Source organism: Cuculus canorus, chromosome 2 (genome assembly GCF_017976375.1).
Source record: "Cuculus canorus isolate bCucCan1 chromosome 2, bCucCan1.pri, whole genome shotgun sequence".
Taxonomy (NCBI): Eukaryota; Metazoa; Chordata; class Aves; order Cuculiformes; family Cuculidae; genus Cuculus; species Cuculus canorus.
Window position 1 is genome coordinate 141624921 of NC_071402.1, and position 16440 is coordinate 141641360.

Here is a 16440-nt window from a genome sequence, read left to right on the forward strand (position 1 = left end):
TAAGCATGCTACAGACCAAGGATTATAATCTAATCTGCTAAATAATGCTAAAATAATGAGTTTAAGGCAGGCAAATTCCACTAGGCAAAGCGGACCTGCACAGCCTGCAAATCCCCAGGCAATGTTTTGAACTAGAATGATCTCTTCTCTGCTTCCACCCTACTACATGTTTCTTTTTTAAAAAAATAATATATGCATTTGAGAAAATCTCAATCTTTAAATAAATAGGGGGGAATAGAACTAAAAAGCCTCCACAACCCCAGATACCATACTGATTTTGATATATTTCCCCACCCACCCGCTATCTTTCTACTTTACCAACAGTCCTGCTCATCATCCCAGTGAAATCAAGAGATGAGAGTCCAGCCTCCCTGCCTGGCCATGAAGCAGTTATCTCTTGCAGGGAGCTGGTAGTGTGTGTTTGAGTGGCCCATCAAACCCCCCCACAGCCTTCAGGGCTGCTCAAGGCTCTGCCAACGCTGCTGTAAGCCCAGAGCACAATGCTTCACACTGCAAAGAGGTGCTGGTGTCAGGAGCCTGTACCCCACAAAAACCAGAGGACCATAGTATTATTTCTTGGCCCCTCAACTTAACTTGTTCCATTCCATTAATTTTTTTAGTATAAGATTTCCAGAGGACAGATATTGCCAGAAGTCCTTACCCACACAACGCAAGTGGATCAGAACTTGAGCTCCCAGCTAAACCATGACCACTGCAGGTGGCTCAGAGAGTGGCAGAACAAAAGGTCACACATGAGAAGCAGTGCGTGCACTCAGCCCTCCACTTTCTGCCCTTCTTCCATACCAACAGCACTGCAGTGAAGATGAACTGCCAGCACAAAATGAGTGGGTGACTCTACCAGACATGCCTTCCTCACAGCAAAGTGAGATAGAGGAAACACAGAGTTTTAGGGGGGTTTTAAAGGAGCATGAGTTTGTGCTTCCCCTGATTAGAAAATGCATGAAAAACACATCTTTGGGAGCTCCACTGAGACAGAAAGAAAGAAGGTTCATAATTGCATTTATTGAAATCCCAAATTTTAGAACACATCTAAGATGAGTGACGGGGAATAAAACCTGTTCTGGTGAGCTCTACTCCTTCCCTACTTCCTCTTACCACAGAAGTCAGTCTATAGAAGGGAGAGCAATTTATCCCAATCAGAGTGTGAAGCATGACATACCCCACTCCTAAACCACTTATATTTCATTTTTTCATGATGCAATTGTGAATTAGCTTTTTCTGCATTTCTAATTAGAGAATAGAACAGATGGCCAGGGCTTAGTTCAGGGTGATAAATCCATTAAGATAACCTACAGAAAGCTGCTGCTACAGCAGTTGCTGCCAAATAACTGTTCATTCAATGTTTTGTTCAGGCTTTGAGTGCTGGAAGGAAGAAGAACTCTCACAGTTCTTCACTGCCTTGAGGTACAAGGGATAAGAAATCACACACAAATTTGGGGAATGTATTATAACTGTCTACGTGGCTCAAGGAATTTGGATGGTATGATATAGGGAATGCATGGGGCAATCCAGGGAAACAGCCTGGAGTTGTTCCTTCCAAATAGCTGCCCATTCTATTCCATTCCATTCCATTCCATTCCATTCCATTCCATTTCCATCCTTATACTCCAGTAGAAAGCTTCTGCTTAAGCTAGTCCACAAATATGACCTATTTTTTTCTAAAAATAGAGGTCAGAAAAATTAGGTGTCCTATAGCATATGATTAGAGAAAGGATACATTAAACCATAAAGCAAATAAGGCAACATGTTGTGTGTTAATTATTACTAATAACAACTTTGACCTGAATCATGCCAGGCTACTCCATAAACAAATCTCAGTAGAATCCATGGGTAAGCTTCAGGGAGGTTCAGGTCTGTATTCAGTCTCTCTGTGCCTCTGGAAACTGGCAATACTCTTTTCCAAGATGCTTTGGCACTTACGCTACTAAAAATTTTTGCTGAAATCCCTTTCCATCCTTGGAATTCAGCACTGGAGCATCACCATATATCTTTGGATAGTATTTCTATGTGGAAATGTTTTTTCCATATACCAGGAGCTGACAGTTTCATTACATCTGACTGTGATAAACTAGCTGTGGATTTGCATCAATTCTATTAGGGGAGAGGGAAGACTCTGCTGAGGAAGGATGTGGAGCACCCATGATCATCTACAAAAGCAGTGAGGACTTCTGTAGAGAAAAGGGAGCCTGCCACAGATGCAACCTACTCACCAAAGTGCTCATGCCGGTCCCCTTTCCTTCATTCTCCAGGGACCTGGGCACACAGTACCATTACATACGACAAGTCCAAGCCAAATTCTTGTATTCTGAGCTCCCTTCAACAGGAACATCCCATAGGAGGGGACACACATTAGGAATGACGAAACGAGCAGAAGAAAAATAATTGCATACAAATGCATATAAAGTAAAAATACCACTATTTCAGCATTTTCTTCCATACGCAGTAATGTCGAGGGGCTTTATTAACAAAAGCCCCTTAAGCAGATATTTGAATTTGAGCAGGGCTTATTTAACTTCTGTACCTCACCGCTTCCTGGATGACTGCTCAGTATTTGCCAGCGTAGGCATTATACGATGCTCCACTTGTCCCCAAAGCTGTCAGTCAAGACAGAGCCTGGACTGGGAAATGGTTAGAACCCGAATAAATATTAGCAGGATTGTCTGGACCGTGACCGCCTCCCTTCTACTCTCGCCTTCAACCGCCTACACATGTGCTGCTGCTGCTGCTGCTGCTGCTGCTGCTGCCTTGGCACAAAGTAACGCTACAGGAGGAGCTGAGGAGCTTCTCCCTATCTACACACATCTAATAAGAACATTGTGCTTTTGATGAGCGACCCTTCCCTGGATGCAGCTTGTCCATATGCTGCAGTCAGGTGATATTTTTAACAACAAACCCACTGAATTACAATTCAAGGAGAAATCACTTGAAAATTTACATAATGTAGCTAGGGGAGACTTTTAACTGCTTCCCCCTGTGCATAAGGGTTCAAAAAAAAAATTAATAACAGCCTAATTGGCTTTTGTAACAGCCTATGGGGAGAAATGCAGGCCAGTTCTCTGCCTAGCTACAAAGCTTGGTATGTGCTGTAACCACGGGAGGCAATATTATGGGCATGACAGGACAATGATTTGGTTTTTCAGCACTGAAGAACTGAAAAATGAAATACCTTCAGCCAGGGGGGCTGTTTTCTGCTTGAGGAAGACCTGTCACACTGGTTCGGAGAACAGCAGGTCAGGCTTTTGTTGGAGGGAAAAACGGAGGATATGATCTGTCAGGGCACCACTTCATGTGGATCATGGGTGTTGGCATCAACGGGATCTGCCTGTTCCACCACGATGCTCATTTTAAACAAGGAAAGGCTTGCAATAAACTGGGTAACTGAGAGGATGACGAGGCTAGAGTGGACAAGCCCAATGACTTCTGCTCCCTGCGGTGCATAGCCCAGGTGCTCATCCCTTCCTTCAGAGGCCAAGGAAAATGGCACAGCAATGGATCTGCGTTGGTTCAGTTCCCACTACCTCTAAATTCCTGCATTCTGGGATAAACAGAGAGCTGCAAAGAAGATATTGATGGTTCATTTTTATTGAATTTTGTCTTTTAAAAAAGCACCAGTTAAATCAATGTCAATTACATTAAAAGACGCAAGTTTCAGGACTAATCACTTTATTTCACCTTCCTTCATTTCTCAGATACTTCAGGGAAATCTTCATTGATTACCTCCCCTCCACAGCAGCAAACATTGCCTGACACCAAGGCCAGGAATGGCAGGGAAACGCCTCTCTGTCGCAGTTGAACTGAAGACAACAGCAGTGAACCCCAGAGAGACCCCATCACCTGCCAGCACTTCCCAGTCCTAAGCCATTTGCCAGAACTGGGGCAGTATCTAATTGGGTCTCTCATCTTTCCTAACACGTTCCAGTTCCCTCCTAAACTGTGGCTAAATGACTGATATAAAACACCGTAGGGATAAGCTAGAAGGGTTTTGGAAAGATTTTTCACTGACCTTTACTTCCCAAAGTGTCTGAGCATGGAAAAATGTCCTGCCTACGGCATAGATGCTGCCCTCTGCCAGCACCAAGAGCCTCAGCGAGGCCCTCTCCTCTGTGCCCAGCAGCACTGTCCTCCCACCGTCTTGACTCATGATCCTGAGGACTTTCAGGCATCACATCTCCAGGATTTTTATCAAGGTACTCCAGCTTCACTCCACCATGTCTTATGATATATGTTGAAGTACTAATCACAGAATCACAAGGTTGGAAAGGACCCATTGGATCATCGAGTCCAACCATTCCTAGCACTCCCTAAACCATGTCCCTAAGCACTTCATCCACCCGTTCCTTAAACACCTCCAGGGAAGGCGACTCTACTACCTCCCTGGGCAGCCTGTTCCAGTACCCAATGACTCTTTCTGTGAAGAATTTTTTTCTGATATCCAACCTGAACCTCCCCTGACGGAGCTTCAGGCCATTCCCTCTTGTCCTGTCCCCTGTCACTTGGGAGAAGAGGCCAGCTCCCTCCTCTCCACAACCTCCTTTCAGGTAGTTGTAGAGAGTAATAAGGTCTCCCCTCAGCCTCCTCTTCTCAAGGCTAAACAACTCCAGCCCTCTCAGCCGCTCCTCGTAAGACTTGTTCTCCAGCCCCTTCACCAGCTTTGTTGCTCTTCTCTGGACACGCTCCAGAGCCTCAACATCCTTCTTGTGGTGAGGGGCCCAGAACTGAACACAGTATTCGAGGTGCCGTCTCACCAGTGCTGAGTACAGAGGGAGAATAACCTCCCTGGACCTGCTGGTGACCCCATTTCCGATACAAGCCAAGATGCCGTTGGCCTTCTTGGCCACCTGGGCACACTGCTGGCTCATGTTCAGTCGGCTGTCAACCAGCACCCCCAGGTCCTTCTCTTCCGTGCAGCTCTCCAGCCATTCTTCCCCCAGTCTGTAGCGCTGCATAGGGTTGTTGTGCCCCAAGTGCAGGACCCGGCATTTGGGCTTGTTAAACCTCATCCCATTGGTCTCAGCCCAGCGGTCCAGCCTGTTCAGATCCCTTTGCAGAGCCTCCCTACCCTCCAGCAGATCGACACTTCCTCCCAGCTTGGTGTCATCTGCAAACTTGCTGAGGGTGCACTCAATGCCTTCATCCAGGTCATTGATAAAGACATTGAACAGAGCTGGACCCAGCACTGAGCCCTGAGGAACTCCACTTGTGCATGGCCTCCGGCTGGAGTTAACTCCATTGACCACCACTCTCTGGGCCCGGCCATCCAACCAGTTTTCAACCCAGAAGAGTGTGCGCCTGTCCAGGCCAGAGGCTGACAGTTTCTGAAGCAGAATGCTGTGAGAAACTGTGTCAAAGGCTTTACTGAAGTCCAAGAAGACTACATCCACAGCCTTTCCCCCATCCAGTAGTCGAGTGATTTTGTCATAGAAGGTGATCAGGTTAGTTTGGCAAGATCTGCCTTTTGTAAACCGATGTTGACTGGGCCTGATCACCCGGTTCTCTTGCATGTGCTTCATGATAGCACTCAAGATCACCTGTTCCATGACTTTCCCTGACACTGAGGTCAGACTGACAGGCCTGTAGTTCCCCGGATCCTCTCTGCAACCCTTCTTGTATATGGGCACAACATCAGCCAGCCTCCACTAAACAACTGTGTGCCCCCTTTCCCCTGCTACTGCACACAGTGAACGCAAACATCTATGAGCCTTATGCTACCTGTCTTTCAGTGCACGGCTTTATGGAGCTGAGCAGATTTGCTTACAGCTATGGCACCGCTCCTCTGCTGTGTTGGATGCCCTTGGCTGCCACTGAATTCACCACCTTAAATACGTGGATAATTCAATAAAAATGGTGTGTATACACAAGACTGATCACACAACACTGGTTTTTAGCTATGATTTAAAAATTAGGCCAGCAGGCTTAGACTAAAAAGAAGGTACTTTTGTAATAAACACAATAGTTTTGTTATCTGATGCAATCAAACAGTTCTCTCCACATGGTTCAGTAATTCCAAATCAGAAATGGAGCTACTGGGGGGGGAAAAAAACAGACAATAGCATTAAGGTTTAACCTGGCAAAGCGACATGTACTCAGGGCTACCTCCCGAGAACAGGAGGCCAAACTAAAATGTGGGTCCTTTTACAGGTATATTTATAGGCCGAGTCCAAGCAGCTGCGACTGCGGATCACGCCGCAAACACACGCTGCCGCTTAGCACATCGCCTCCCCGGTTTCTTCATGAATACAATTAAGAGCAATGTCCACAATGTGCATTTAGGAGAGCAAGACCACTTTTGCATACAAATATTCGACTTCTCCTCCTTAAAAGCAACCTGTGAGGGCTGCAAGCAAACGTCTCCGCAGGATTTTGTCCTATTTACGGCTGCAGCGATCGCTCAAATTTTAAGCCGATCTCTTTGCGTCTTGGTAAGAAGTGATCGACACCTTTAACTGTAGGTGGTGCACGGGTTAACGCAGGTGCGTTACTCACAGCTGTCACATGGTGCGGTTATTGAGGTTGAACGCCCTCTCGGCTGCGGTTCCGCGGGGAGGGACCGGGAGCCCCGGGACTGCGGCTGCTCCCCCCGGGCCCGCCCCGCGCCATGGCGGCTGCGCTGCTCCGGGGGCGGCTCGGCAGTGCTCGGCTCCGGCTCCGCGCCCCGCTGCGCAGCTCCGGCAGCGCCGGCGAAGGTACCCGCGCCGTGGGGAGGGGAAAGAGCAGGATCCGCCCCCAAGGGAGAGAGCGTCCCCGTCCCCAAGGGAGACAGCGTCCCTGTCCCCAAGGGAGAGAGCATCCCCGTCCCCAAGGGAGAGAGCATCCCCGTGCCCGGTGGCCTCCAGCCGGCTGGATAGGCAGGTCACCCCGCTGTAGGTGTTTCTCTAGACTTCGCAGGCTAAACTGCAGGTTCTATAGTTAGACTGTAAGGTGCAAATTCCCTTTTTTCTCCCTCTGCATCACAAATGGTGAGTCCAGGCATTCATACGCAGGAGCTGATTTTTTTTTCCAAGGTTCTTATGCTGATGGAAGATAAGCATGGTAGTTCCCCACCTCAGACTTAGAATCATTAAGGTTGGAAAAGGCCTCCAAGATCATCAAGTTCAACACCACCGTGCCTTAAACCATGTCCTGAAGTGCCATGTCTACACGGAATTTGAACAGCTCTGCGGATGGTGGCTCCACCACTCCCCTGGGCAGCCTGTTCCAATGCCTCATGACCCTTTCAGTAAAGAATTTTTTCCTAATAACCAATCTGAACCTCCCCTGTCACAACTTGAGGCTGTTTCCTCTCATCCTATCACTTTTTACTTGGGAGAAAATACAAACACCCACCTTGCTACAACCTCCTTTCAGGTGATTGTAGAGGGCAATGAGGTCTACGCTTCAGCCTCCTCTTCTCCAGACGTTTGATTAGGGAAGTAATGGAACTATTTTACTCATTATTTTTCAGCCAATCTATTAATTCTTTCTTATCCCACACCACTATAAGTGTTCTACATAGTGTGTACAGTTTCATAGGAGGTATTGCTGGAAGCTTGCACCGTGATGGGTGACTTTTGCTCTGCTGTTGTGTGTCCATCACTTAATTATGTCCCTATTTCTCTTGGGTTGTAGGTGTTGTTTTTTTTCTGGTGGTCCTTCTTAGTACCGCTTTTCACTGAGGCCTGTGGACAGGTTGCCCAGAGAGGTGGTAGAAGCCCCATCCCTGGAAACATTCAAGGTCAGGCTGGACAGGGCTCTGATTGAGCTGAAGGTGTCCCTGCTCACTGCATCAAAGTTCGAGTAGATGTGTTCTTCAAACGTTCCTTCCAACTCAAAACATTCTATTATTCTATGGAGTTGCTAATCTTTAGTAGCCCGTAAGTGAGCATTATTTTGAGTTTCCAAGATGCAAACCATTGACCCTTTCAGTGATACCCAAGGATGAGGAAGAAGGACCAGCAGACCAGCAGTTATCCCAAGCCAAAATAGAAGGCTGTGCTGGGAGAGTGGATGGTATCTTGGGCCATAAGTGCCTGTTTTCATTTAGAGCCTTCCTAAGGGGTGTGCTGGAGCTGCTGCCCGCAGATTGGAAAGCAGATGCAAAGTCCTGCACTCACCTCTGCTTTTATGTCCCTGAACTGCCCTGCTGTGTTCTATCTGTACCCATAGAAACTGTGGGAGAGTTGAGATGATGATGGAAAGCATCAAGAGAGTCTAAGTTAAAATGATGTTAAAAATAATACAAACTATCTTTCTATATCTAATTGAAGACCCAGACTCTGTGACTAAACAAGCTGAAGCAACTGTTGCTACAGACTGGAAAAAATGCCTTACTCCAGAGCAATTCTATGTTACAAGAGAAAAAGGAACTGAACCGGTAAGCAAAAACACTGATGCTGCGCAAGGATAAGCTGGGCAGAGAAAAACCTGCTTTGGGGAGCTGTCATCATTCGGTTGCTTTGCAGGTTTTCTCCTGCCTTCCTGGGAGTGAAAATTATTCTCAGCATACTGAACTGGGTGGATTTTGTTCTGACCTGGACTAGTTTGCAGATGAAAAAACATTCTGCATTCTTTTCATATTTTGTTTTTATTTCTGGGATACTTTACTGCCAGCTCAGCCATCTGTGTGGAAGTAGTGGAGGCCTCTCCAGTGGGAGGGAGAAAAACATATTTTTGTCCTGTAGTCTCCTTTTTTTGACCGTATGTATGTTTGCCATGAAAATCTTATATGTAACACTCAATTCAGGAGCAAACTTATCCCTTGTGTGCCAGATCACCCAGCTGCCTTGTCCTCACACTTTGCTGCTATCAGTGATGGAGGCCATGTAGCATTGTGGTGTCCCTAGTCTAGAGCCAGGGCTTCTGCATGTGTGAAGCGTGTACCATAGGACTAAATCATTTGAACCATGCCCAAATCTTTGTCTGTAAAATGAGGATCCCAATTCCAGACCATGCAGGGAGGAGGAGAGTCCCTTTGTCAAGCCACTTTGAAGTTGTGGCACTCCATAACAGAGCCTTGGTCTTTGGGATCCTGCACATTTCACAAGTTCCTCGGAGGTCATGACTCTCGCCCTGCTACCTGGATGATTTATGTATCTGATTGGTCTCGAAGTTTCTGAGGGCAGGGGGTAGTCTTCACTATTAATCCAAAGGCATCCTCCCCTTCATTTCTTTAGGCTACTAATGTTTGTTCTTCAAAGCCCCCCTGTGAAGCCTTCTTTTTATGGTTTTTCTCCTGATTCCTACATGCTTGTTCCAGATGGCGAGCTTTTAAAGACCTGCATTATTAACTTCTCTTCTTTTTTTCTTCCTGTTTTAAAAGCCTTTTAGTGGGATCTATCTGAACAACATGGAATCAGGAATATACTCCTGCGTGTGCTGCAATGCCCCGCTGTTCAGGTAACATCTTTCAGATTTCACAGCATCCTTAAAATGCCATAACTGTGCAGAATGGGCAGTGTCTTTTTATGAGAGGAATGGAAAGCTTAGTTTGGTTAGAAGAACAATCGTTTGGTGCCACAGTGCTGTGTATAAGATATCTGGGATACCTGTGGTGGTACAGGTACATGGTGTGCCCTTTTTTTAAGCATATAAGCATCTCCAATGTCCAGCAGACAGTAGTTGCTACATTAGGGTCTGCCTTTTTCTCCTGCCACACACACTCTCCTTTCTGGTGGATAAAAATTATCTCTTTAAGAGGTCCCTAAGCCACAAGTTGCCACAGAACACATGTTTATGTGTCAGTATCACTCCGTGTTTCCTCTGTTCTTGTGCTCTTCCACAGTCAACTTATGTCACTCATGCTTCTGGGCAGGAGAGACCTTTGGTCTGCCTTCGCCTGGCTGCTGTTATGTTCTTACTGCTGAGTCCCTCATACTGGAGCCAAAACCTCCTTTTCACCCCACCTCCTTTTTGTTCTCTAAATTAAACTCCACTGGTTTTGCCTTTTTGGTCACATCTACTTTTTAAAACCTGGCTGTGAATGCCTGTGCTATTAACCTCTGTGCTCTTTACAATACTACCTGTTTTGCAAATTCATTAAAGCCTAAGTAAAAGGAAATAAAGTGCCTCAGAGTAGCATGTGCAGAGGGTGTTTTGTTCTCTGTAACTGAACTGGGAAGGACAATTCCTCGTATTTTTCATCTAGAAAATATTCTATAATTCTCACCTGTGAGTTCAGTGGAATACACCTGATCTGCCCATTTTTAATGAATATTTTAAAGGATGCATCATAGATCAGAGCTTCAAATGGGAAACTGAGAAACAAGAAGTCTGAGTAGTAAGAGGGGAAAAAATATGGTCGTTATATTAAAAATAAACACAAGTTAAGCAATTAAATGTAAAGTTGGGGGCTGATAATTGTGAACAGTTAGTTTTGCTTTGGCCCAGTGCAGAAAACTATTGTTCTGCAAATAAACATTTGATAAGATGTATGTTTTCTGTAAAAGTTTGCTAATAAATGCTTTAGAATGAAATTATTTCAGAAGCTAGTGCAGCATTGCATAATATTGTGAAGACAAATAAAAATACTGATAAATTAGAGAAATTTTAAATTACTAAGCTGTGGAAGAGTTCCTTCAGTTCCTTCAAATGTTCCTTCAATTTAGGCATCCTTTATGTTAGACAATAGATATTGACATGCCAACATAAGAGAGATGAGCACTGATGGGAATTGCTTCTACTGCTAAGCTAATAACAAAACAACAATATAAGCAAACAGTCTTGCTGCTTTTTGCAGTATCCAGCTCTCAGAGAATAAAGGCAATTTTGTTTAAAACATAAAATAATGTGACTGATACAGGGAAATTAAAAAAAAAAACAAACTTACAGGAAAAGCCTTTTAAGAAAATTGAAAATTATTGAATGTGCAAAATGGTCTGAAAATATTTTTTTCCATGAATGCATTATGTTGTAGAGGACACTAACCACTAACAATGGGAGGGGGGGAATGGTATTTGATAAGAGATTCATTCATCATGTTTATTCCCTAGTGTATTAAAAATGTCCTTTCTTTTTCAAATGCATTAGATCATTAGCTACAGGTAAACATGAAGTATTTCCTCCTTTTGCTCAAAGTACATGTGTGTGTATACATTTATACCAGAATTTATAACCTTCTGCTACCAAATATTCCTTTGAAAGAGTTAGAAATACATGGAACATACCTCTAACCTTTATAGATAGCAAATTGTGGTGCTTTAATGAAATCTCAAACCTTCAGCGAACCATAAACCATACAGCTGAGATTCATACAGCAAAAAGCACTTTTTAGAATTATCTGGATTCCGTCCAGGATGACTGAAATAAGGATCAAAGTAAATGACATGTGCTGGAGGAATGGTGTTTCGAAGGCTAATCTAATGCATATGTTTGGGGAAAGTCCATTTATTCGTAAATTAAGTGGTGAAATACTTCAAAGGACAAATATGATCTTGAACAGCAATATTTTTGGGTACTAAAATGTTTCTATTAGGGAATCTAAGTGATATTACTGTTAGTAAAACCACACAGAGACCATTTCTGTAGAGAGCTAGTTCAACAACTCAAAAGATTGATCCTTTGGCAGTGGAAAACATCTAAAACAAACTTAACATGTGAGCGACATGTAAGAGTTAGAGTCGGTCAGAGTCAGTTGCAAACCCTACATAGCATTGAAGACCTTCCTTAACCCCAGAGGATTTCAGAGAGGATCCCTGAATCAGGTATGAATAATAAGAAGGATCTCTGTGTCAGAAAAATTAAGAGAAATCTTTTGAAAATAAAATAAAAGAAACGGCACAGGTGTATCAGGGAAACTCAGAAGTGGTGTACGGACTCTTGTGTTGCCCCAAGTTTTCCTTTGGGAAGCTGCGGCTAGAAGACACAGTGCTTGGAGCCCTAAATACCTTCTCATGCAGATACAGAGCTATAAACCACATTTGCCTCGGTGCAACCTGCCTCTGTATTGTCTCCTATTTCTCCTTATTTTTATAGAAGGGAGGAGGTAGGAGAACATTTGTCATGTTTTCATGTGGATTGGTGTAATGGGCTAAGCAACAGTCCCCACAAAAACTAGCCTTCAGTCATTCTGTGTGCAAAACCTCTTTTATTTCCACAGTTGCATTGCTCAAGGGCAGCTTTGTGCAGTTAATTATAAAATGCATCCTAAAGAATGTGCTGTTCTTTGGCTTGGATTTTTTAAGCTTTTTGTCCCGCTTGTTTGTCTCGTCTTTCTAAAAGGCACTGCTATTAAGTTTTTCAGATTTTTATTCACATATATACATGATATGCAGTAGATATTTTGCTTTAAATTCTGTGTTGACGAATGGACTAGTCCTCTGGATCACAGAAGAGCTGCCGCTGGTGTCGGTGTCTCCATACACCACTAGGTGCCAGTAAGAGCATTGGATTTGTGAAACCGGGATCAACAGGGAAACTGGGCGAAAATGGTTGTGGCGGGTCTCCAGGACGCTTCTCCTACTGATTTGCAAGTCTGACTTAATTTCTTGCTCTAACTCACAGTAGGGCACTCCTCAGTAGAAGAAAATGCTTATTGCTGTCAAAACTTGCTTAACTTCAGATAGGAAGGATTATGTCATTTCCATACCCTCAATTCCAAAGATATTTTCTTATCATATTTCCAGTACACTCTGGGTTTTACTATGCAGCTAAATGGGGCTGATAATCCTGGATGTCAACGGGAGGCACCTATTGGCTGACAATCTGTGGGACTGTTTCTGATGGCTGCAATTATCCCTTGGGAAAAGTAGATCTTTGTGCTGTGAGGATTTGTCGTTGGTTGATTGATGGTTGGAGCAAGGCTCTGTCTGGTTTACCAAACAGTTTTGATAGCAGACTGCAAGCCAAAGCCACTATCAGATGTGAGCCTGGTCTGCTGGGCCAACTCAGCCGTTTTCCATACTCATTTTCCATACTTAATTTCCTGTTGTAAACTTTCTTGTCTGAAGTTGTGCTGTCTTGGGCCAGGCTTCAAACTAGAGCTTTGCAGGTGTAATTCAGCTAAACGCTGTGCTCGGGTGTTGGAAAAGCTCTTTTTTCAAGCTTTATAAAATGCCAAACTGTCAGTACAGTAGAAACAGTGAGGCAATTGCTCCTGTTGTGAGCTCATCAAAAATTTCCTTTAGGAAAGAGGTTCCAGCACATTTTGATGCCAGTGAGAAAACTTCTGCTGTGGCAAATATTATTAATAGTAGTACAAGATGAGACTGAGGAGAAAAGCCCGTGCTCTTATTAAAACCAGACCTTTTCATAACATCTCTGTTATTAATTAACAAGAAGATCTGGTTTCCACTGTAGCTCAGAGAAGAAGTACAATTCTGGGACTGGATGGCCATCGTTTTCTGAGGCTTATGGTACTTGTGGCAAAGATGAAAGTAACACCAATATCACGAGACGACCAGATAACATGTTGGGATCAACTAGAACCGAAGTCGTCTGCAAGCAGGTATGTTTATTTTGGAGGTGGTACCCAAAGACCCAGTTCTTAAAAAATAAAGCCAGAGGTTGCCCCCATGAGTGAATCTACTTAAATAGAGGGGTGAGAATTACGGTATCACTGGAACCATTCTGTCTCACTTTTTGGTACGAAACACATGAGTAGAGTTTGAAATATCAAATATAGGCTGTTAGTTCGGGCTGAAGAAAATTATGTGACTGGGGAGAGCAGTTATGTAAGTATAGCCAAGGGCCAGAGTTTAGACTAGAGAATCTAGGAATAGACAGAAGATCTATTCCAAGGAGCGTAGGTGAACTGCAGAGTGTGACAACAGGTGGTAGAATGGACTCTGAGATTTAGTCCATGCATTTGCCCCGTCACAGAATCAGTTCTTCCTAATTCAGTCCTGCTACTTTTTTGCTGAAGCTGTTCTGAAAATATGCAGTGACAGAGACTCCACAGCCTTGCTACCTAATGAGCTATAATTTTCATTTTTTCCTATTCCTAAACCACTAGCTTTGCTTTGCAGCAGTTGAAGCTTATTACTGTTTGCCCTGCATGGTAGCAGTGGTACCCTGCAAATTCACAGCTACCTTCTATGGGTTCTCTTATTTTTTGTGGTGAAGCTATTTCAACTCCCTCAATCATTTATTTACTAGACTAGAAGGGGCCAGTTCCTTCAACCATTTCTTTTTATGCAGAGTTTTTAGAGCGCTGATCCTCTTGTTTCTCTAGTTCACACGCCTTCCAATTGATCTTTTTCCTTCTTGAAGTACAGTGTAAAGCTGGACATAGCGCTGCAGCTAGTCCTCACCTGCGTCAGATGTCAGAGGCTGTTTAGATGCATTATAGTGTTCCGGTCCTTACACCTTTACCTTTCCCCAACCCATGACCCATACCTGTATTGGGACCTGCTGTAATACTCAAACAATTTTCTAAAGAACTGCCACCTCTAACCATTTCAATCCATGCCGTCTATTACTTTTGCTGAGATATGAGAGTATGCAATTGAGTTTAATGGATTGCATCTTGAGATTCTTTGTGTCTGTTTTTTGGAACAGTTAGGATTGCTTTATATTCTAATACTGTCCTCCAGTATGCTTGCAGCCCCCTCTAGCAGGATTAGGTATTAGCTGCAAATGTAACAAACGTTTGCTGCAGTCCATTATCATGGTAGAGTTAATGTTTGCAGTAGTATCCAAGAATTATCTTTGAAGAAAAACAGTTGTACACAACCTTCCAATTTGATAATGAACGATGGATAGCTATACTGAGTCTAATTTTTCCTCATCAGTAATTCCTGGGGAGAGGATGGGAGTTCTGAGTTGACCTGTAAGGACCTGCAGTGACTGTCTCCATTAACTTGAAATTTTCATTATGAATTGTGGATTTCATATTCTTCCATTTATTTCCATACTTTCTGGCATTAGTACCTTTTGAATGCCTCTTCTGGGATCTGCTTTTATGAGGGGCAGATGTTCGCCCACTGGACAGAGGTGATTACTCCAGGATGTACTTTTAGTCTCTTCCCCAGACTCCCCCACCTGCACAACTCAACAGTGAATTCATCATAGAGGTTTCTTCATTCAGGATAGCGCAGTAGGTACCAGCATCCTGTTGGTTCATACTTGTAATAATGGTACATCGTTTCTGTTGCAGTGTGATGCTCATCTAGGCCATGTGTTTGATGATGGTCCTGCACCCTCTGGGCAGAGGTTCTGTATCAACAGTGCTTCATTAACTTTCAAACCAGGCTCCAGTCAGTGAGAAGTGGATCTCTGTGGCTTACAGCCTCGCTGTTTGTACAACAGGCTTGGGAAAAACTCTCACACTTTTAATATAGAACTCAAATTTAGTACTTAAGCCACAGCAGCTTTGCTTTCCGGCTGTTATCAGTGTTGATAAAATGTGTATTTTTGTAGTAACTCTTTGGCAGTCTGCCTTTTCAAGGTTAGTGTGCTGGAAGTGTTGATCTGTTTATGTTTTTAATTTTAAAAAAAAATCTGTGCAATAGTTCACACTCGTAACTGTCAACATTAACTGTATTAAGGCTGCTGGAATGAAGTGCTCTCCTGAACCTGACTTTGCCTATGCTGAACAGCAGTTGTGGCACCCAGGAATACAGATGTACATGGCTGATCATGCCAGAGCTTTTACTTCTGTAAAATCATCATATCCTTCTAAAGAGAAGCAAAAATAAAATTAATCTCCAAATAATGTTTGAGGCGTTTTTTTTCTCCTTATGTGAGAGACCTTTAGCCAAGCCAGTTGACTTTTCCATGAACCCATAAAAGCAAAGTCCAAGAGGAGGACCTAATTAAAACTATTCCAGGCAACTGAACCAGCAGGGACACCGAGTCTTTATCCTTTTCAATCGATGGCTGATTCTGTGCCAAATAGCAGAGCTGAAGGAGGGTTTGCTCCAGGAACCTCCTTTTACAGAAATAACATCATAATAACATAATGATCTGTGTAATATTTCCAGCCTTCTGTTATGACTTGTGTATTTCAGAATCTGAAAATAGAAATTAATGTGAAGTTTACTGTATTTGGAGAAAAAAATCAGCATCAAAACCAACGTTCATTAAAGTGATGCTTTTGTTGAAAACATACTTGTCTGTTCTTCCTTGTGCAAGTCTAAATACTTCTGTATTCTTCCAAGCATTGTCACCATGGTTTGCTGTAATAGGAAAATAAATTGTATGTTTGTTAAATTGAGCTTTCCTGCTTTCAGATATTTTTTCCAAAGAAAATAATCTCTTGGTCAGAACATCAGCTTCCCTAAACTGGCTGCGTTTAAATGCTTCCCTGCTGAGAGTTACTAGGCAACATCTCATTTGGCTTTACCTGTAATAGACTGTTTCCATTCTTCCCACATTGGTTGCCTCAGTAATAAAAAGGGTGGGTTCATTTACTTAGACTAGTGTAGTCTTAAAACTGTTTAATGTCTTCAGAAATCAGCCCTCAATTTTGCTGAATTTACTTTTGCTTCTTCTGTCTTGGAGCTCTGC

At 43.5% G+C, this 16440-nt stretch overlaps 1 protein-coding gene across 1 annotated transcript; it reads left to right on the forward strand.

Annotated features, from left to right (window-relative positions):
• Positions 1 to 6500: 6500 nt before the first annotated feature.
• Positions 6501 to 16098, forward strand: MSRB2 (methionine sulfoxide reductase B2). The gene is made up of 5 exons (XM_054060754.1): positions 6501 to 6704; positions 8265 to 8371; positions 9317 to 9393; positions 13291 to 13438; positions 15089 to 16098. The coding sequence occupies exons 1-5, from the start codon at positions 6617 to 6619 to the stop codon at positions 15194 to 15196; spliced, it is 528 nt and encodes a 175-aa protein (XP_053916729.1). The 5' UTR covers positions 6501 to 6616; the 3' UTR covers positions 15197 to 16098.
• The last annotated feature ends 342 nt before the right edge of the window (positions 16099 to 16440 follow it).

Excerpts from the sequence above, each read along its gene's own strand:
- MSRB2 (XM_054060754.1), top strand. The coding sequence starts at position 6,617 with ATGGCGGCTGCGCTGCTCCGGGGGCGGCTCGGCAGTGCTCGGCTCCGG. Across the intron at positions 6,705-8,264 it reads CTCCGGCAGCGCCGGCGAAG|ACCCAGACTCTGTGACTAAA; the intron begins GTACCCGCGCCG and ends ATCTAATTGAAG. Across the intron at positions 13,439-15,088 it reads CCGAAGTCGTCTGCAAGCAG|TGTGATGCTCATCTAGGCCA; the intron begins GTATGTTTATTT and ends TTTCTGTTGCAG.